This window comes from Vigna unguiculata, chromosome 5 (assembly GCF_004118075.2).
Source record: "Vigna unguiculata cultivar IT97K-499-35 chromosome 5, ASM411807v1, whole genome shotgun sequence".
Classification (NCBI taxonomy): domain Eukaryota; kingdom Viridiplantae; phylum Streptophyta; class Magnoliopsida; order Fabales; family Fabaceae; genus Vigna; species Vigna unguiculata.
In genome coordinates, this window is record NC_040283.1 from 2,555,841 (window position 1) to 2,579,189 (window position 23,349).

The window sequence follows — 23,349 nt, forward strand, 5'->3', positions numbered from 1 at the left end:
TTCTGCAAACCAGTATACCTTCAATTTGTGATTGGTGAAATTGGTTTATAAACTAATTTTGGATCTCCTCTACTAATCCAGAATAGTTTATAAAGCAGTATATACCTTCACTTATAAAAAAAAGTACAGATCTTTGTTTAAGAGGCTCCTGCAAATGTGAATTAGAGTAAAGTAAATGTCCACAATAAAATCCTAATCTAATTTCCCAGCATTTGTCTACTTTAGCAAATTGCAGAGTATCAGAGAATTTTTGCACCTAAGATAGCCAGTACAACAGGGCATCATTAGGACAAAGCTTGATTCGGTAGTCAATATGGCTGAAAAAACATTTTACGAAGATTGGGTCGTGCTCAAAACCAAGCTTTTAAGGTCCTGCATCTGGCTCTCTAGAAGCTCCCTTGTACTCAAAATCCTATCAGATGCACAATCCCCATCCTGTAGAAAATGGGAAGAAAAACAGTAATGCGCAAATTGCATTATTCCAATTAATCTAAATAAAGTGTGCATGTTTGAAAGCAATTATTTTAAGAAGATAACCCATTATTCCTTCAAAAATTACGGAAATTAATAAAAATAAGTGATTATTTCTCTTAAAAAAAATTTAACCAAACACCCTAAACTGGGTGTTCAAAACATTAACGAATGTGTCACTCCCCCCTATCCTCAGATAATGAGAAAGTCGTCCTTCAAATATTGCTTCTATTGATTATTTGCTGTTTGCATAAGTTTTTAAAATAAAGAAATAAACTAAATAAAGTGTGTTCAGCTGCTACATTTTTCTTTTAATCTGATAAAAAAAGTGTACTTTATAATCTAGCTATTAAAAGAAAAAATCAACTGCACAAGAAAAAGTAACTTGAAAGCACAAGCCATAAAATACCATTTCGAAAAATAGCACTGCTTTAACTTTTTACCTCGAAGAGAGACATATATATATATCGTACTTGATATGATATGCATTGTGAGAAGAGTGCAGGATTAGTCGTTACTCACCTCACCGGGTGAAGCTGATACTAGTGTCAAAAGAGTCACTGTGGCAGTCTGATAATCAGTTAAAATCTTGCATGCCGACTCGTCTACCTTATCCTGAAATCAATACGTATTGAATAAAAGTGTCATGGAAATAGAAAATTATTATTACTGGAAGTACAAAAAAAACTAATTCCAAGGTTGGTGCCCATCTACCACTGTTGTCTTTAGTCTGATTTATACAATCCGTATATATTTCATTTTATATTACTAAGTGTTTATAGTTGTGATTTGATACACGACTAAATCCAATTGACAGAAAGAACATACCTTTAAATGAGAAATGGCAACGGAAATGGCCCTTCCAGGAGCTTGAAGAGCTTTGTGGTAAACCTATTCATACAAGTATTTATGTTTATTAATTAGATAAAAAGGAGGTGGGAACAAAAAAAGAAAGACTATAGTTACCTGGATATAAAGTAAAGAAACAACTTTTGCTAGAAGTGATACAGGGTCAGTCTCAGCAGAAACTTGAGATGTCAATTCCTGTTTAATAACAATGATAGAAGGCACACAATTTAAGAACAACCAAATTGTAGGTATCACTTAAAAACTGGCTGAGTTTTATGTGGAATTGCTTCCCTAACTAATATTAGGGAGAATTACAATCTAAGAAGTTTAAAAAAAGATATCCAATAGGGGAATTAACTGAGAGAATAGGGAATCATGTTGAAATTAATATTAATTATAAAGATAAACTGAACCAGAAAGGATCAGTTGACTATAGATTGCAACTCACTTAATGTTTTCTTGTTGGAATATTTTAGATGTTCATACTGGCAGCTAGCAAGTATTCCATGCACTGCACAGGTATGTTTAAATAAGAGAAAAACTTATTTATGAATAAAAACAATTAAATGACCAATGGATTATTTCATTATTAACAAAGAATATTTTATTTCATTAGACAGGAGTATATTAAATACATAAGATTTTAAAATTGGCTAAAAAACTTTGAAAATAAATTATTTAAATGAATAATATCCCAATTGATATGATGTGTTAATTTATATTTTAAAATTAAATTAAAGTTAAGATTACCAAATATTACAATAAACATTAAACACATGGTTCATTCTAAAGAAGTTATCTTCAATTTGATATTAAGTATAAAGATGCAAATTTTAAAATTTTAATGAAATTGAAAATAAACAATTTTAAGAAATAATATTTGAAAGGAATAAAAAACTGTAAGAGAAGCTAAATGACTGAATGAGGAAGAGAAGAGAATGTCTCCTCAAGAGTGAGGACTCGAATTTATAATATAGGGGTGTATAGCATACATGGATATTAGCAAAACAAAATTACGAGCAATTATAGGAGTTAACTTACAATTTTTATTCATTTAATAATTAGGATTGAATCATTGTAATTGTTCTCAGATTCCAGACCGATTAGAAATATGACTAAGTTGAAGTATACAAGTGGATACAAATTTCATCTAACAAGTTAGTTTTATGAGGTTAAGTTGGGTTTAATGTTTACTTAATAAGATGGTACAAGAGTTTATTCTGATGTTAGGTCCATCATCTTGTCCACTATTGGACTATCATAAATATCTATTCACGCTCAAGATGTCTAGTTCTGAATATGGGAGTGTGTTATAAATCTCACATTAACTAGATATATATATGACCAAATTATATTATGCAACTAGGTGTACACCTTACCATACTAACTAATTATGTGAGGTTGAGTTAGGCTTAAAACCTATTTTCTAAGAGTAATTAGTATTTGCACTAATACTTTGGTCCAGTGGTCCCATGAGCATTGAGTGGTGCCTGATCGCAGCCTTGTCCGAGTGACAGCAGAAATTTGTGGATTGAAACGATACTAAGCTTGGAGTCTCCTTTTCAACTATTGTCTACTGACAGAAGAGTGTTTATCTCTCTTGCTCGCAATCTGATTCTCCATACTCACTAAGCTCAAAGATTGACCCGTTCTCTGTCATTTTCCTGCCAAGCAATTGTCTGTTCAGCTCATCCCAGCTCATAACAAGGCTGAAGCATATTGAGACAAACTCAAGATACTTTAGCCTTATTCTACGTCCCACCCACCTTGAGTTTGTGAGCAGGGGGAGGAGAATTGTACAAGAGAGCAGTTCTTTGCCTGACTCAGGCAATTAGTGGGTGGTTAACTCGATTACACTGTTCTTGAAATGACAGTTGTGCTACAAACACCTCTTTAACACTTTGATTAAGTGTGAGTAATGTGACATATTTCTTCTCAAATTCTCTTTGAACCATTCCGTGTTAATGCCATAACCAGCATCAACAATATTTGAAGAAGAATCTAGCCTCCACTAAATTCTAGTAAATTTTTTCATAAATGTAAACATATACCTTACGATATGAATGTAAGAGTGTTCTTTCTAGTTTCTTGTCAAGCTTTTTCAAAGGCAGCCCACTGGAAAAATCAGTGAAGAACTATATATCAGGGATCACATCATAAAAGAACAGTAAAATCAATGAATAAGTTCTACAAACAAATATAGACTCAATACCTCTCTTCTGTAACCATTCTAAAAGCAGCCATGAATGTCTCCACACTCTGTTGTATTGAATATTCAAATATTAGTTATAATTTTAAGAAATAACACAACAATATGCCTGCTTGGATGTGTTTCTCTCTTTAAGCTCATTTTAGAGAGAAAAAATAAGAGGAATAATTGAAATTAGTTTCTTCATATGCTAAAATTAGTTTATGCATGAGTTAATTTGTGAAATCTTTCTCATACAGTTTTTCTACATTTTTCTTCTAACTTGAGCATAAGCTAATTTCAGGTAATGGAGAAGTTAATTTCATCTTTTCTTCTTATTCTTCTCTCTTAGAAAAGTTTATGGAGAAATTTCTCCAAATAGACCCAACTCCATCCAACCAGCAGTATAAGTCAGGTAAACCTATATAAAAAATCTTAAAATAAGTAGTGTTTCTGAGTTAAAATTTCCCACCTTTCCTTCCAATGATTCAACAACAGCAAGAGCCTTGTTTGCAAGAGCTCCTGGAAAACTCTTAGACTGCAAAGAAAATAATAAGAGATTTGATGTCATTTTATGTGGTTCTTCAAAATGGTGATCCTCAGCAAAAGTATGACACTGATACAAAATTTGCTCACTAAATAACAGAAATATGATGCATATGTTTGTGCCAAACACTATATAGAGCCTTATTATTACAATTGCGGTTCTGTCAACAGGACTAAGTGAAACAAATTCAGAATTTGGAGCTTCCTGCACGTCAAGTCCATTCTTTAATTTGTTGTGGTCATCCTACAGATGATAATTCAGAATTAGATTTAGATCTTATTAAACTCAAGAAACATTAACAAAGTTAGATATAATACCAGGTTACGAAGAAGCAAATCCACCATAGGAGCTGCTACTGTTCTTAGTAAATGCCTATGCAAAACAACCTGGCCATCAAATGAGCATTAACTTATTTTGCGTTCATCAATGACAACACAAAATTCCAAATAACTGAATCAAACTTACAGAAGTTGATTGATCATCTTCAAACAATTCCAAGGCTTTTTCATACAGCTGCATGTTTAAGAAAGACTGCCAGAAAAATAAACAATCAACATAGGGAACTGTACACACTAATTTTACATGTCTAGAAGAGTATCCCCAAATGAAAGAAGGAAAGAAAGCTATATAAAGACAAAACAATAGTGAATGCAGTAAAAAAAAAGATGCAATTTTAGCAGTCAAACCTCGTCAAGTTTCTTCTGCAAATTATCAAGCAAATGTTTCATTTTTTCTGCATTGTTTGTAAGCAGTGCCTTCTTTTTCTCCATCCAAGAACTGATTATTGTAGGCCTTAATTGGTTAGCCAAAGGCCTAAGAATTATTTCAGGATCATCTATACCTATCAATTTATATCTACATTTGAGAACATTGGGGAAAATATATGTGCAAGAAAGAACAAAATTGATAGCTAAGCCAACAGACCTTGTTCTTCAAAGTCAGAAACTAATGCTGTAATTTTCTGCATGATCCATTCTTCTGAGGGACTGAGATCTTCCTCTTTTATTTTAAGCAATTCTTTCCTAGAACCTGCCTTCGAATCGGATGTTTGTGCAGATGTGTCCTTACCTCTTTTCTGGCCTCTCTTAGATTTTGTCGAAGTCTGTTCCTGGTTATCTGCCCCACTTTCGGATAGATTTACTACTGTATTCCCTGTGGCTTTCCCCTTTTTCTTCTTTGATCCTTTATCAGCTTGCCTGTTGGCACCACCATCACTTGCCATCTCATTGGACTCATTCAACCTGCTCGACTCCCGTCCTACTTTAGCTTCATTGGGTACTTTAACATTACCAGGCATGGTAATGCCAGCAGACCTTGAAATATCTAACGTCTCCAACTCTTTCACAACATGATCACAAATGTCCTAGTAGATGATGGAGAGAAACATACAGGCATCAGGAAACCATTGACAAAAAATAGTTGGAGATAGATATTTTTATTCAGCAGTAACTTCTACACTTGATTCTCAGGTCTTAATCAAGGAAGGAGAAGAACCAAAACAAAATCTGCATATTGTGAAGGAAATTAATCACAGAAAGGAATATAAAGCCCAAAAGGGTCATACATATGTTCATTTAAAAAAGGGTCGAATATATAACCTATCATCTAAGTCAGTTCTCAACAGTAGATGAGAATGCAGGCAGTTTATATCACAACATTTTTTAGGATTCCCATTGATAGCCGTGTATGGAGACCTGAGTAGTAATTTGCTGAACTGTTTATTCATGGCAGTCCTGAACCTCTTGTAAGACAATTTCATAACAAACGTCTATCACCTAAACTTTTGTTCTCATTGCAATAATAAATCTGTTAAACCAATCTTCAAACTGAACACTAGCAGTAGTGCATGTTTGCCTAACTAAATAGACAACGTTGTTTGTAAAATTAAATAATTAAGTTGACTTCTACAAGACTACATCAAATACAAGAACACACCTTTATAAAGCTGCTGCTCAACACATAAAAGTCCCCAAAAATGTGTGCTTTGTTAGACTGCAAAGAAATTAAAGCTTATCAATACATGAATCAACAGCACTGAGCATAAGTCTACAATATAGTTTAGTATCACCTTAAGAACATTTTGCACAGATTGACAAAAGGACAACATTTTAGAAGCATCTTGAGGTGTAAAAGATGAAGGTAACAAGGAAAGAGAATCACTCCTGCAACATTGTTATATTAGAATACAATGCTTTGAAATAATTGTGTTCTAAACAGTAAATATAATTTTCTAGAAACATGGAATTATCCCATTCTGCCTAGTGAAGACAAAAAGAAGGGATAATGGAAAAAAAAATTGTCAAGAACTTACCAGCTACCACGGTCAATAGCATCCTCAGTAGCAGCATCTAGCATCTCAATCATAGATTGATGAACAAATGTTGTAACCAAAGGTTTGCCTTCAGGGTATCTGGACTAAATTGGATTGCGCAAACTTAGGCTTCATTAACTAAGCTAGGGAAACAAGTAGTACAAAATATTTATTTCACAAATATCTTTGATCCTAAAACGAATCAACATCAGAAGAAATTAGCTACCTGCAAAAATTGAATGGGCTGGGGAATTCCAAGCTTGTGCAGCGCCTCATAGGTGATAAAAGAATTCTATAGCATGCAAAAAAGATGGCATAAAAAGAATACAGCAGTTAAGAATTTTCTTTACCAAAAGAGACTGAGAAGGTTACAAATGCATTTACAAAGAATATACAGGTAAAAGATACAATATACAAAGAATAAATGGGTAGAAGTCGGTCATTATACAAATCCAATCTAGCGAACTTGTAAAGAAAGTTTATATAGCTCTGATCAACGGATCATATGAAATAGGAAAAAATGTTGGTAGCTTCAACAAAAGGGAAACATTAAAGACCATACCTGAGAAAAGAATGACTCCACAAACTCCCTTTGAGCAACAGCAAATACCTGTTGTATGATAAAAGTAGTATAAGTTATAATAAATACTTTCTAAAGACTTAGGAAATAAGTTTATTTCCCCAAGGTATAAGCTATAGCAGTTTACTTCAACCCATGGCCACTAATGGTCAGACCATCAGAGAATTATTGATGAAAACTAAAAGCCTAGTTAGGGAAGCATCTACTAATGGGTTGAAGGTAGTTAATTGTTACATATATAAGAGCTTAGAGAACAATTGATTCTGCATTAGAAACTGCATAATAGCAGGTGTACACAGAAATAACTGCTGGCAATTATGTATTAGATATATATTTGAATGTAGATTGTGTAATTAGGAAGGGTGCGGTTATTTGCATTTTGTGGACAGAAAACATTCTCTGTAGGAGACCTTCGTCTGTGAAGCACTAAGTGTCTAGCTGCATTGTTCGTGATTTCAGTGTTAAATGCCATACTTTATCAATTGGCGTTATATCAATATAGACTGACGAACAGGAAATATAATTAAATCAAAATAATACCAAAATCCTCCCAATTACTGTCACTTAAACGCTCGGTGGACATGGATCCAGAGGGGAACCACTCCACAGGCCCAAAACAAATATGAGAACCACAATCCAGGTAACACTCTAGCAATGTACAGAGGATTTCAAAAGAGGCCACTTACAGCTGGTGTCCAATGTACTCCTGCACGAAGTGACCCTAGAACCTCCCCTTCCTTCACCAGTCCGTTAAACAATGACTGGAAGAAAGATCCTTCAACAGCCAAACCGCTGCTTCCGTCAATTTCTTGCAGCAACTGCTGCAACGAACTCCATACCACAGTCAAATTGGTCGGAACAGTGGTGCCCCGCACAGCTCCTCGAACCATGGCACTAACACGAGCCACATAGGCAGGAGTATACAGCTGGCCACCTTCAAGCCTTCCTTTCACCTATTAAAATCCAGCACTCATCAAAACGCAATTCTCACTCTCCATGAAAATTCAACAAAGCACGTTCAAACCAACACACAGACTCACAATTGTTCCAAGGCGCGGCTCCAACACGGAGGCAACCAAGTCCAAACCGACGTTCAATTGTGCCGCGATCTCCGTCAGCGCAATCTGACTACACTCCTGAAGCCTCTCGTTAATCTCTTCCGCCACTGAGTCCCAATAAGAGCTAGAAATGATTTCTCCCTGAGTCAACATGAGTTCTTGTTGTGCTGTTACAACGCTCTGCGCCTGCTTCTCCACGTAGTACAAGTCAACTCCAGTAGAGTCAGCGAGATCGATCAAAGAAACGCGCCCTAATCTCTTCACCTCAGCCACCATCTCATTCCTCAGTTGATCCTAACAACATGCGCAATCGCTTTAATAAACGTTTGATTAAGATTAAGCATTATTACAACTCATTGAACGAAGCAAGGTAATATAGTCAATTATCGGTTACTGAATCCATTGAAAATGAAAATTGCGAGCGATGAAACCTAATCGGCGAAAGAAGAAGCAGAGAGAGCGTACGAGAGTGATGTACTCTTTGCCGGTGACAGTGTGAAGAAGTTCGAAATCGATGATTTGGAGTTGCTGCAGTTTCTGGACCAATTCGACGACGTTTCGCTCTGATAATCGAATGCTCGACTTGGCTTGCTGCGCGAACTCGAATTGTCGCTGCAGCTCGAGCAGTTCGTCGTCCATGGTTTGATTTTCACGCACACTCCGAATGCGTTTCTCTGTCGCCCTTCGGAAGATCACTGAAATGTTCTTCGGTATTTATTTGTAGTGACGACTGAAATTGGGTTCAGTTACAAGCTTTTGTTGAAGAAAGAATTTCCATCAAGGAACAAATCAATAGTTTCCAGTGTTCTTGTTTATTAACATTATTTTCTATAGATTTATAATATAAAGTTTAATTTTTATTCATAAATAATATTAAGTTTCAACTTATTGATAAATTTGTGTTTTTTATTTTTACTGAGTTTATATTATTTGTTTTTTGTGTAATTTTATATTTGTTATGGAGTTTCTTCCTGCTATATAGTTATTTTAATTGGTTGAGAAACGCTTAGTCAGTTTTTTATTTAATTTCACTTATTTAAAAAAATAAAAAAATTTGTAATTAATATGAATCAATATTAAAAATAATAAATGACTTTGATTCTATTATAAATGTTAGATAATATTTTTCTTATTTATATTAATGACAAGTTTTTGAGTTATTATAAATCAAGACACATTGAAGAATATGTCGACTTCATCAGATATGAACAAATTTCATTAATGAAAATTTTCAATAATATATATTTAATTAGAAATATAAAAAATTAATTAAAAATATTTAACTTTATGATAAATGCAAAATTTAATTAAATCTAATTTTAAAATACAAAATGTATACCATTGATATTCTTCTTTCATTAAATTTAAAGTTTTATAGAATTTATATGTTATTCAAGTAGAAATTTAAATATAATTAAAAATAGCATAAAAAAACATTAATAATATTGAATCCAAGTTTTTCCCATTTTATATTCTTACAATTAAAATAATGGTCTGTAAGACTTTAGCTTGGTTTTTATATCTGTTATTATTGAATAAAAAATAAAAACAATACTAATATGATTTATAGATTATTATAAATTAGAATAAATTATCGTAATGTTAAACGAAAATACAATTGTTTAATATAATGAATCCATCAATTATTTACTATACTTTTGATCTTCATAATTTTGTAACAATTTCTTATTTTTGTACTTGTAATTTGGTGGAATAACACTATAACTCATCTAATCAACATTTTAGTTTACGGTTTATACTAGAAACTACTTTTTAATAATTTTAAAATTGTAATTTCGTCCCCAATTTGACATGCAGTAGCGGAGGCCTCGTCGGGAAGCATTGCAGGGATTGGACACGGGGAGGGGAAGAAGAAGAAATAATTTTGTCATTTCGTCAATGCTATATAGGTGTAGGAAGGAAAAAGGGTGGTGCAAGAAGAAATAACCCTATGTAAGAGGGTCCGTGGGCTTTAAGCTGATGGAGATGCTATGTCCATGAAAGCTAGAATTAGAAAATAAAAAAATTGAACTGATTATATGAAAATAAGCAACCACTTATAGAGTAAAATATTTTTACATTTTCATTCAATTACAAATGGCATATATGATAAGAATGTTAAATTTAATGTAATTACGAAGATTATAATTTATTCTGAAAAAACATTATAAAGCAAGTTGCCACCCTGTCATTTCATCTTAACTCATATAGAAACGAATGAACCTAAACTAGTAAATGCCACAAAATTGGAACACCTCAAAATAAGGGGGCTTCTCCCTGCACCTCCAATAATCTCTCCTGTACCCCCAAAACCTACTTTATTTCCATGTTTGCCCCTAGTTAAAAAGAAAGTTACTGTGTCTTTTCTCTCTTTCACCGCATTGCACCCCCAAATACGCTTGCACCCCTCACACCCCTCAGCACACTGCACCCCCAAAACCCCTCCACCCGCACCCCAATAAAGCAGATTCCCTCCCTGCAGGCACTGCACCCTTGGAATCTTTGACCTAATAAGCCTCCCCACAAAGCATTCTTCTCCCCACTGCACCGCACTCATTCTCCCTCTTCTCCCTCTTCTCCCACAAAGCATTCTGCCCACGCCATCCTTTTCTCATCCATAGAGTATCCTTTTCTCCTCCACACACCATTCTTCTCCCTACCGTCGGCAACCACCTTTCATCCTTTCCCGCGGCTTCTCCATTTTTTACAGGTAAGTAATACTGGTTTTTTAATATTAGACAGCATGTGTATATTTTTATTTTAATTGATTTTATATGTAGCTTTTTACATGTAGCTTTTTCTTAAACCTGGAAAGGTGGGTTGTGTTGATGAGTGGTGTGCGTTTGAGAGGAAGGGTTGTGGCCTTGTGTATTTTTTTTAAGGAAACGGATTGTGGAATCCGTTTCCCCAATTTTATTTTTTTTTTTTTTACAAAACGGATTGTGGAATCCGTTTTTTTTTTTTTTTTGGAAACGGATTGTGGAATCCGTTTCCCGTTTTAATATTTTTTTTAGGAAACGGATTGTGGAATCCGTTTCCCTTTTTTTTTTGGAATCCATTTTTTTTTTTGAAACGGATTGTGTAATCCGTTTCACGTTTAATTTTTTTTTTTACAAAATCCGTTTCTGTTTTTTTTTGGATGCGTTTAATGTTTTTTATTTAAATTCGTTTGATGTAATTAATTTGATTGTGGTTCGTCTTCAGTTTGTGAAATTGAACCCACTTAGAGTGTTTTTACGAGGAAAAAAAAGGAAAGATGATGTGAAATTGAATGTGCACTTACTGCATTTAGAGTGTTTTTATGAGGAAAAAAAAAGGAAAGATGAGGGCGAGTATTTATTATTTATTAATTTGTATTTTCTTTTATTATAGATATGGTTAGGACACGAGAAAATATATCTAGACGTGGTTCAAATGATGCACCCGAGAGTTCCAGACAGGGTGGTGCACGAAAGAGACCGACAGCATCGGCTCGTAGAAGGGGTCAGCATGAGGCTAATGTTGTTGAGGATGACATTGTTGAGAATGAGGTTCCTGACGTTCCTCGGGAGGACGAGCAGATCATTGATAACGATGGTGGAGGATTTCCTGGTGGGCCGTATGATACATCTTTATTGACGCAGTACTATGATCATGTTGCACGCATGATATGGGATGGTCAGGTCAGTAAGAAGTTTTTATATAGGTTTAATTTTGTTGTTGTTAAGTATTTTTATTGTTGTTTGTTTCTTCTGTTAGGATCGAGCTTTGAAAGTGGTCTCCCATATTAGAAAAGTTAAGAAATTAGGACGTCCTCACCCTGTTGTTGCACCTTTTGTGTTAGCTTCTGGATTATCGCCTTTGTGCGACATTTTATATGAATATATCGATCTTGGGTTAGTATTGGGTTTCGTGGAGAGATGACATCCCGAGACTAATACTTTTCATTTACCCATTGGGAAGATGACCATCACTTTGGATGACGTATGGTCACTTCTCCATCTTTCCATCAGTGGAAACTTTTGCTCCACTGAAAATCTTGAATATGAAGATTCTGTTCAGATTTTGACGACACTTCTTGGTGTTGACCGAGCCATGGCATGTGTGGAGCTGAATCAAAGTCGGGGTGCACAGGTCCGATTGAGATGGTTGAGACTTGTATCACAACTGTTGTGAAAACGAGCTATGGGAGTTTGCTGCACGTGCATATCTTTTGCACCTTGTAGGGTGCACGATATTTGCTAACAAAAGCGCCACATATGTTCGTACACATTATCTCGAGCTATTTAGAGATCTCTCCACATGTCGTACATATGGTTGGGGAGTTGCTGCTCTTGTCCACTTATATGAGCAGCTAGGAGATGCCAGCTTTGCAAATACAAAGCAATTAGCTGGATATCTACCTCTTCTGCAGGTACCCATTTATATAACATTTTATTCTTTATTTGACTTGTTTTTAGTTTTATATGACAATGGTTAAATGAAGTATTATTTGATACAGGCTTGGATATATGAGCACTTCCCTACATTGGGAAGGAAGCAAGTACGGGATACATATGTGAAGACCGAACCCCGTGCTCTACGTTATGTCACTGGACGCGCCATTTCCGCTATAGCTAATGTTAGAGTCCAGTTGGATGGCTTGACATATTATGGGATGATTTGGAACCCATATGTAGCACACAGAGCATGTTGGGACCACATGGCATGTTTTCTGGCTTCCTGAGGGTTGGGACCATCGTACAACGTCATTTGCCGGAGCGTGTGTTGCGACAATTTGGCTTCATCCAGCCTATTCCACGACCGCCTAGTTCGGTTCCCATGATGGACTTTGAGGCTATTGATGATCGGTGGAAAAAGCACGAGCAGTTTGTTGTACATCAAGTGGTCCAAGCACCTGCTCCTTTTTCATGTTCAGATGGATATTTGCAGTGGTTTAGGAGAGTCTCCCATCCATACATTTTACGTGGAGCTGAGGCCGACCGACCTAGCCTTGTGCTTGTGCCCTGCCTTCGTCGGAATTTGCCAGATGACATAACAGTTCAGAGAACGTCACCGTCATCATCTTCTAGTGGTTTATTGGTATGTAACACATTTAGTTGTTCGTATTATTAGTAACTTTTAATATTTGACATTAACTTGTTATTATCACAGGGTCTCGTGAAACGCATCGTAGGTGGTCTTCAGCGGATGATAGACTGTAGAGACGTTACTGAGGGCACAGTTGTCTGGGATCGCACTCATGAGTTATTGCAAATGGCTCAAGATGGCGTTGAAGAGGAAGAGACTAGAGGAGGACGTAGAGTTCGAGGTCGACGACCATCTACGTCTGGATAGTCGATTTATTTGTATTTGATGTTAGAATTGACATTTCTATTGGATTTTATATTAAGATATTTCATCTATATATGGTATTTTATATTAAGTTATTTAATGTTAGCAATGAGGCCAAAATATATCCGTCCATTGGCCAAAGGAGTTAGAATTTTATATATTGGTAAAATAATTACAAACTACAACAGTGAAATACTTAAATACAATCAACAAATATCAGTCTTCCATGAGATCTACATAACTACGATCCACTATGTGTAAATCTAGGAATGCTTGCATCCTATCTCTATAAAATGATGCCCACCCTTTTGCCTTTGGGTAACAATTGCTAGATGATATGATATCCACTGTCGGTAATGGACAGCCTTCTTGTAGACGAACCTGTAAATACGCAATTAGTCAATAGAGAAATAAAGTTCTTTATAAAAATAATATATATATATATATATATATATATATATATATAAACATATATACCTGCACAAAATGAGAATTGTAAACATGTCCGATACAAATTAGTCGATGTTGACTTTGCGAAATAGGTGGGGATGTACGAAGTGGGAATATAGTCAAATTCTGAACTGATGACAAGCACACGAGGATTACATTATACCGATTAGCAATCGCATACCCCATGTCTGGTATAGTCATCCACTTGTCTCGATTAGCCTGTATATAATTAATTAGATTATAATAAAACAAAATCATAAAAAACTTGTTTGGTTTGTCAAGTGTTTGGTCTATCAGACAAAACATCCATGCAAATAAGGAGCGGAAATTTCAACGAAATAAATGATTCAATTCTATTTCTAAGACCATGACAGCACGTACATGCATGCCACCAATCTTATTCACTAGTTCTTTTCTTTGCACAGAACTGGAAATGGAATCAAGAAGAAAGAAATGAGGTGGGGGTGTGTGGGTGTAATTTTTAACAGAATATTATGGAAGATTTATTTACCAATAACATTTAAAAGTAACATTTAAAAATAATGGGATGATCGTGTTATTTTTTTATGAATGGGTGTCAGAAAAAAATCATAATTTATGCGAAACAGTATACACTTTCCGTTTCGTAAAATATTGTGAAACGGATTCCTTATTTATCATCTAAAAAACGTACACCAAAAACAAATGTATTCTTGACTTACACCATCCCCACAACCACCTACCAACATGAGTAATAAACATATATATATATATATATATATATATATATATATACACACATACATATGCAATTTTGTAATGGATGCGAAAATGAAACGGAATACAGAAACCGTTTCAAAAAGTTATGAAACGGATTCTGTATTGCATTTCAAAAAAAAAATTGCAATTTTTTTTATGAAACGGAATACAGAATCCGTTTCATAACGTTTTGAAATGGATTCTGTCTTCCGTTTCACAAAAAATTGCAAACGGATTCTGTATTCCGTTTCATAAAAAAATTTGCAAATTTTTTTAGAAACGGAATACAGAATCCGTTTCATAACGTTTTGAAACGGATTCTGTATTTCGTTTCCCATACATTTTGAAAAACAACTTTTGTATTGAGTTTTGAAACGCAGACAATCCGTTCAAACAAATTCCGTTTACAAATAACTTAAGTTGGTATGAAGGCTAACCTGGATTGACGGAAGTACCACGGAGATAAGGCAGTTACTCACAAGACCTTCCTTCACAGAATCAACCTGCAATCACAATAATGCATACTCAGTGACAGAATAAACAAAACAGGATTCCTTAAAAAAAATAAATGAAAGTCATACAAGGGACCACCACAGACAGAATGAACGAATGAAGATAAGAGGGACCACTACAGAGAGAATGAACGATTGAAGAAGGACAGCTCTCAGACCACGAACCACAATGAAACTGAGCAAAAATTTTAATGAAAGCAGACACTGGAGAAGAAACGAAGTACAAGAATACTAAATAGTAACATATAGTAACGTTTTGGGGGGTGCAGGGACGTTGACGCAGTAAATGAAATTTACTGCGTCACTACCCACTTTCACCCATTCTCACAATATATTAAATAAGGACATAAACGTAAATTTTGGAGATACAGAAGATTTCTTAGAGGTGCAGAGAGAGAAGGCGCCCAAAATAAAGGAAATCGGGCACGACAGAATATAGTTCTAAGATATATGGGCCTTAACTCGGCCCACACGATATCCGCACTCCTCCATCAGAACCAAACACCTGGATTAAGCTGTTATATGCATTCTCACATATCAAAGTTTAAACGAAATCCATTCGAATAAGATGAATCGAAATTAAAATTATCACTCAAGACATAACACAAATCACACAATCTAATTAGCAATTAAAGTCAACAATTTGTCAAATAAATTCAATTTGTCCTTTTAATCTTTGTTTCCAACCTAATCACAGTGTATCTCAATCGAGTCCGGTTTTTTTTTTTCTGAATTTTGGTGTGTTATTCTCAACCGAACATTAATAACGCATTGTTTTAATATTTTAAAAGATAATTTTAATATATTTTAAAATTTTAAAATTAATAATTATTGATGTATTTTAAAAATACAACAAAAAAAAGTAATATAAAATTTTTTACTTTTTTAATTTGATTTTACTTGTTTACTTTATTATTGTTATTATTTGTATTTATTATTTTCTTTTTAATTTTTAAAAATATATTTTATTTTTTCGGAAGAAATCAGGTCATAACACAAGGTTTTGTTCATTGGCCATGATGATGGCAGCTTGAACTTGTAGCAGGAATTGATGAGTTCCTTTGAGCACGCCTTTGTACGGTTTTTCAAATCATGGCGCATTCCCATCACTCTCACTTTCTTTCTTACGATCCTTTCCCATAACGTTAGAATATGTCACTGAATATATTATTGTATACTGAAACACTAATTTAGACGTCATTGATAATCTTACATTATATTATTATAAATTAAGAAACTTATATTTTTATATTAAAATAAATTTTTAATTCTGTATTTTAATGTAAAATAATAAAATAAAATTCTATTCATAAGTAGTATCTCATGAAAATACAAAGCTATTAAAAAAATGGTGCAAAATGATGCCAATCTTGAGAGTCGTTCCGTTTTGGTATAATTATTGTAACACAAACAACTTAGCCTAAGTGTTGAAGCCATGATTAATATTAACTTTTTTTTACAATGGTAACTATTTTTTAGCATGTTTAATACTATTAGTAGTAGTTGAAGACATGATTCACATTACTAATGTAGATTTTACATATTGCTGTATTGAGAAGTTATAGCATTTGTGGGTACAATTATTATAGACTTATGATTCAGTTTTCGAAGAATAACGTGGTCAATATTTAATTAGGTTTGGAGTAACCTTAAAATTCATCGAACAACAAATTGAACGTTATCGGTGTGCACACCTATGAATAAACACACACACTCAATCTTTTATCTCTTTTTTCGATTACCTATCTTTTATTTGTATTATTAATTTATGAGTTAAATATGATTTTGGTCGGTCTCTTAAGTGAATTTTAGAATTAGTTTATTTAAAATTTTTGAACCAATTTAGTCATTCATCTTTCGAAATACGTGAATTTAGTTATTTTAATCAAATTTTGTTAAGTTTATTTGACATTTCAAGCACGTTTCATAATAGTATTTGACTTAACATTAAAACAAAAAAAATGTGTCAAACAATATAAACAACTCAAATATAATTCTGAAATGCATATGAAAGATCAAATAAATCTAACTAAATTTGATTAAAAGAACTAAATTTATGTATTTAGAGAGATGAAAGACTAAATTGGTTCAAAGTTTCGAAATGGACTAATTTCAAAATTCATTGAAAGTCAAGGGACCAAAAACATATTTAACCCTTAATTTATTAACGGCTCGATAGCGAATGAAACATAATGTTCAAGAAAATTAACTATGATAGACTCTAATTTGGCTTTGATACTAGGTTAAAAGTGAACTTTAAGTTTAACTCAATCCTACAAAATCAGCTTATAAGTATACTCACTTATATATTTTGAATTGACCTTATCTCTAATAAATGTGACACTTCTACCGTGATTTCATTTAAATTTATAAAAAATATATGAAATGGTTGGAATCATTGAATATCGAAACGACAAGACCAGGAAACAGAATGGAATCTTCATATTTTGAGCCAAAAATGTTGTGAGCTTCGTCGTGGTTGGGGCATGTGAAGATGAAAGCTTTTGATTGTGATGACCTGTGTAGATTGTGGTATTTGATTTCTAACATTCTTATTACTAAGCATATTGTGTGAAACATTTGTTTATATACAATAAAAAATAAATAGTAGTCAGTCCACGTGAGCACCTATTATTGAGAAAAACTTTAAGGTCTATCTTTTCTCATAAAAGAAGAAAGAATTTGTCAGAAAAATGCAAAGTCCACAATCTTCCACGTGTGATTGTTTTGGTACCTGTCAATGGCGAAGCACATTCATATTGATCTTGGTGTTGAAAATGTTGGAAAAGAGAAGCAATATGATTGAGTTATTGGAATTGACTAAGAAAGGTGTGAGAGAAAAATAAGATATTATGAGTTCTTGCAATTGAATGTGGAATGAGTATGTGCTCCACATGGTAGATTTGAAAAGCTGTCCTCTCATGTGAAGTGATGTATGTAGGAATGGGATAAGATAGAATCAAGGATTCTTTCTCTTAACAATGCTCTGTCCCTTTTTTAATATCTAAACACCCTTTTTGTCACTTCTTTATTTCATTACAACGTTCTACCTTTGCCTCCCTTTTCAATATCTTTCATTCTTCCAACTCCTTCTTATTTTTCACTCATAAAAAACAAATAAAGTATATTTCAAATTTACTTGATTCGTGTCTTAAAAAATGAAAACTTAACTTCTTACTCAAATGAATTCAATTCATTAATAACAAATACTATAGGATAGGATTCCTCGCAATCTCATGCAAGAGATAATGTTTTTATTTCATAAATTTATACAAGTTTAATTTTCATAAACTCTTTAAATTTATAATATAATTAATTAATAATAAATAATTGTTTTGGTGAATTAAGAACGTATTAATTGGTGGAGACTTTGATGAGACATGGATGAGAGTAAAGTTGTGTTTGGAATTAAGATGATGTGGATTGCTTAGTGGGCAATAAAAAGTGAGGTAGGTCGTGATGATCCACTTTTTGCATGTGGTTGTGCATCCCTTTTCAAAGTACCACTTCAACTCTCCTACTCCTTTTCTTTAGGTATATATATCACCAATAATCGAATCATCTTTTTTTATCTTTCCATGCATGTCAAGTGCATAACAACCTTTTAATCGATTACATGGTTGAACCTATCTAGTTTTTTCAACATATTTTACTTCTAACCTTTGAATATTTTTAAAGATTTTTTTTTTGTTTTTCTGAAAACATGTTACTTTTACTTGATTTTAGTGCTTATAAATACTATTTATTTTTTCTTTTACTCGTTATGAATTTCACTTTTTAGTACATATAATATTTTTTTTTAGTTTATTTGTATAGATGTGTCCTTAATTTTATTTTAATTTATGTTAATGTGATACGTTTCCTATTTGACTTTATCATTTATTAGCATGTGATTACGATAGCATTATTTTCGTTGTATTTAACGAAATAACGATACATTTCAACATAAAAGAAAATTAATAGAAATAAAATAAACAAAAATCACAAGAATATTATTTTATGATTAGTTAAGCCTTTATTATATTTTTTATTTATGTAATGAGAGGTGAAGAAGTGAAATTTCTAAGTGAATGTGTGAATCTACTTTGTAACTCAATTATAACGTCCATTATCATCTTTACTTTTTTTTTTATGTCCATTATTATTTTTATAATATTTTTAAAGAATATTGACATCTAACCAAATGTAATTTTAAATATACCTAAAAATACATTTCAAGTTACATTTTTTTTCTTGAAAACTATGATCCAACGAAAATATTTCCTAAATTATATTCTCTGTAAAAGATTGACCTAATTGTCTCTATCCCATGCATGACAGGACTAAAATATTTCAGGAGTTTCATTTCGTGAGTTGCAAGATTCCATTGCTTTAATGATGATTTAAAAAATAATATAAATTAAAATTTAAATAATGCTTAATACATAATCAGAATTTTAATCTTTTAGTATTTTATTTAATAAATTTTATCATTTTTAATTTTTTTCTTATATTCTATCTAAAAATTTGAAAACGTTTATCAATTTTTCATATGTAAGAAGTCGTTAAGACATCAAAGTTTAAAACTTTCTTAAATGGCCAAATTTTTATCTTAGAGTAAGTTTTCTTTTCCTTAAATTATTATTATTATTTTCTTTTTCTCTTTATTTTGCATGTGAGATGTAAGATTTGAACTAAGATATTAATCTTTACTCGTTAGTAGTGATATATACTAATTTAAGTCAAAAGTAATATGTTTTATTTGTAAATTCAATCTCTTCGGAAGTTAGTACTTCCTTAAGTTTGCTTAGTTTTAGTTTCCTCCTTCAAGAGTTGAAATTAAAGGTAAAAAAAAAGTTAATATATTGATTTCATTTCAGTTGTGTTGGAATTTCGTAGAAGTTAAGAATATATAAAAACTAGACTAGTGAGATATGGACTTTTGAATTGTTACTGAGGTTTGAAGGAATTGATGGAATTAGGGTATTATAGTAAAACTTTCAATGAATTAATCTATTGATAATTTTGAACTTTAAATACAAGCAACTAATTTGAGTTTGAGATAGTGTTTCTGAATTACCAACACATTATTAATGTTATAAACTATAAAACAAGTTATAATGGTGTTTGTTTGTTGAAAATGTTTAAAAATTTTGATTGATTTTATGTAATGTAGTTTAGGCAAAAATAAAACTAAGATATCAAACTTGTTTTATGGTGTTTTTATCACTTGAGTGACAATTTTAGTTCAAGTGAAAGATCCTTTACTCAAGCAAGAGAAAGATAGAAAATAATATATTTTTTTTCTAGATAATTTCCACGCTAGCAAATTATGTTAAATAAATGACATGTAATTGATGATTAATGTATTTCGCATAGATGTTAATGGATAATTTGTCGTGTTTATTTTCTAATATCAAAATATGTGAGTTATGATTTGAAATATGAAAATTTTAATTAAGTGGTTTTATATTTATGTAAATACAAAATAAATTTTGCATTGATAACACACACATATAGATACATTACGTACGTTTTTTTTTTTTACATTTATAACATCAACTTTCTAATTGAAGGACAAAAAAGTAAATACATCTCTTTAGATTTGGTTCTCAATTTAAATTAGAGTTTATTATACCTTGAAACTAACATTTAATATAAATGTAAATTTTGTCACAATAAAACTTTTAATACGCAAAGGCTAAGAAAATTTGTATTTAAATTTTATTCTAATTGTAATTTATATTTTGTTGTCATTACTCTTTCCAATCCCATTTATTAAAAGCACTAAATGATCTATGTTTATATTTTTTTTCCAAATTTATTTTACTTACTTTTAATAAATTCATATATTTTTTTACACGATTGAACCCATTTATTGAACTCGTGACCTTCTTAACATGTGACCTCCCCAAACGGTAGCCTCATTTGATAAATAATATGGACCAAACCAAACACATTGGTTCGGATTGGACTTTCTGAGTTTAAATTCGACTGAACCTATTTGATGCTAAGTCTTAGAGATAAGTGTTTCAAGTTCCTCTAGTTTTTTATTCTAGGCTTCTACTATTGTTTTTCTTTTCTAAAAAACATACTCATTAAATGATGTTATATAATCAATTTTTTTCTATTTGGTCTCCTTTACCTTGTTGGTATCTAAATATCATGATTGTAAATTTAATTCTATTAGCATTTTGGGTGAATGACTCTCATTTATTGCTTTCACAGATACAGTGTGCAGATATCTCTGGTTTAAGCTAGAAGCTACTCGTTGATTATGTACCTGTGCAAAATCATGATAACAATGCAAATTACTTTTTCTGAACCACTCAAACTTGTGAAGGAAAACTACAATTCCCTCTCATCTTTAATTTACCATTCTAAAAAAAAAAAGTTAGATACTATAAAATGAAATGTGGTAGCATTTATAATTTACAGGACAATACCATTCATGGATATGTAACATATGCTTCTTTGACGAAGAGCACTCAGGTGCACAGAACTTAGCATATATATGTAGTAGTTGCCCTCTTGGTCAAAAACCTATAACATATAGCTCACTGGTTAATTTGGTGAATATGCAACTATTAATGGTCTAAAATGATCATTATGCAGCTCCATTATGAGCATTTTGTTAGCCAAAATTTACCATTACATACGTAAGACGAATATTCAGGTAGCACTTTTAGCTCAGCGACAAAATTTAAAGACCTCAGATAAGCTTTGCCATAATAGAAAAAGCACCATTGTGATGCTTGAGTAAGTGTCTCTCTAGCATTAATGTGATGATAATGTCTATACTATGCAGAATTTGGGAAAGCTAGCCATAGCTTGGTGTGTATTTTGATTAGTACATAATCTAAAGTGAGATCAATTAGTATAATCTTTTAGATAGATTTAAATTGAAATACAAGTTTGATTCTACATTTGAAATTTGTTGAGTTAATTAACTTTCTTTTATAAAGTGTTACTAGTAACTTATTTGTAAAATTTCCATCAAAGGACTTAGTTTTAAACAAATACATTCGAACACAAATCAATTTTGACTAAAATAAGTTCTACTTGAAACACACCTAATTATGCCACATTAAAAACAATTAACAGAAAATACCTGTATACCTATACAAGTATTTTATAAACACTTCTAATCATATTTATAATAAGTTTCTTAGTATTTTTTAACTTGCAGTAATTTTTATGATTAAATTTCTGACATAATTTTTGTGTGTAATTCACTTGACTAACTAAATTGTTTACTAAAAATCTCCCAATCATACTCAATGTTTTATAAGACAACAATTTGTATTATTAGCCGCAAACAAGTGCTTAATATGATAATTAATCTTATGTATTTGTAATTCCCGTACGTATAATTCGAAATCCAATAAATAAAGACCCGAGATCGTGGGTGTTTAAAGTTAGCCTAGCTGATTTGTACAATCATTCCAATTATTGTCCTTGGTTAAGTTAATAATAGAGTTTAAGTTGTATATATTCTAGTTTTATGTTATCTACTAATTAAAAATAACCTAATTTTTTAAAATAATATAAAAATGAATAATACAATTCATGATAAAACTAACACATTCTATTTGAATTCTTAACTATCTAAAAGGAATAAGACATTGATGTGGCGTTCTAAGAATTTGTGCATTATATATTTGTAATCAACATATCAGAAGCATCGATTGTACAACTGTGTTGTGAAGCGTAGGACGTATCTTACATTATTAAAAAGCATATTGCACATGTAAACCATATAGTATTTTCTTGGATGCATGTGAAAGAGGGCTATATAAATATGCTTTAACTGCAGGTTGTTACGTAATCTCTTACATTATAGACATTCAAATCTAGTATATTTATATATGTATAATCTCTCAATCGTTTATAAAGATCAATTTGTATTTTCTTCAATATATAGCAGTCCTACATATATATATGAGCCACTTATAATGCCAATTTTATTTTAAGTAGAGTGAAGAAAAGACGTAACATTTGAGGTGCTATCGAGTTTAGAAAGTGATGGGTGGTATTTCCCACATTTAGATCGTGATGGATAATCACACGTTAGCATTTCCATGATGATGGTGCTTGAATTCATGTTAGTGAAGGGGTAGATTCTTTCAGCGTTGGACCTATTTCTTTTTCCTGCTTTTACTAGTTTGCACAGGGAAGAAAATTTTACTGGTTTCAGAAAACAAACAATGAAACCTCCAGAAAGGAAAAAGTCTCAGTAACCTGTTTCAACTCTTTCTTTACAATTACTTTTCTTTAGTTCTACCAAACATGCACATCTTCTAAGTGGTTTATACATCATTCTAAAGTTAAAAAATGTGTGTGTTTGAATATA

The 23,349-nt window shown here is 32.2% G+C and overlaps 1 protein-coding gene across 1 annotated transcript; it reads right to left on the minus strand.

The window, feature by feature from the left end:
- On the minus strand, positions 1 to 8,797 carry LOC114185086 (E3 UFM1-protein ligase 1 homolog). The gene is made up of 20 exons (XM_028072590.1): positions 8,470 to 8,797; positions 7,987 to 8,298; positions 7,633 to 7,899; positions 6,929 to 6,976; positions 6,593 to 6,658; positions 6,367 to 6,470; positions 6,124 to 6,217; positions 5,991 to 6,047; positions 4,980 to 5,418; positions 4,742 to 4,896; positions 4,521 to 4,586; positions 4,373 to 4,441; positions 4,206 to 4,298; positions 3,981 to 4,046; positions 3,533 to 3,579; positions 3,372 to 3,435; positions 1,438 to 1,515; positions 1,300 to 1,362; positions 994 to 1,086; positions 1 to 435 (listed from the first exon to the last, which is right to left on the minus strand). Exons 1-20 carry the CDS (start codon positions 8,641 to 8,643, stop codon positions 331 to 333), a joined length of 2,460 nt encoding a protein of 819 aa, XP_027928391.1. The 5' UTR covers positions 8,644 to 8,797; the 3' UTR covers positions 1 to 330.
- Positions 8,798 to 23,349: the final 14,552 nt, after the last annotated feature.

What these genes read in the sequence shown, in the direction of transcription:
- LOC114185086 (XM_028072590.1), bottom strand. Translation starts at nt 8,643, where the DNA reads ATGGACGACGAACTGCTCGAGCTGCAGCGACAATTCGAGTTCGCGCAG. An exon ending in GAGTACATTGGACACCAGCT is followed by an intron (nt 6,977 to 7,632) that starts GTAAGTGGCCTC and finishes ATCATACAACAG; the next exon opens with GTATTTGCTGTTGCTCAAAG. An exon ending in TTGCCATTTCTCATTTAAAG is followed by an intron (nt 1,087 to 1,299) that starts GTATGTTCTTTC and finishes TATTGATTTCAG; the next exon opens with GATAAGGTAGACGAGTCGGC.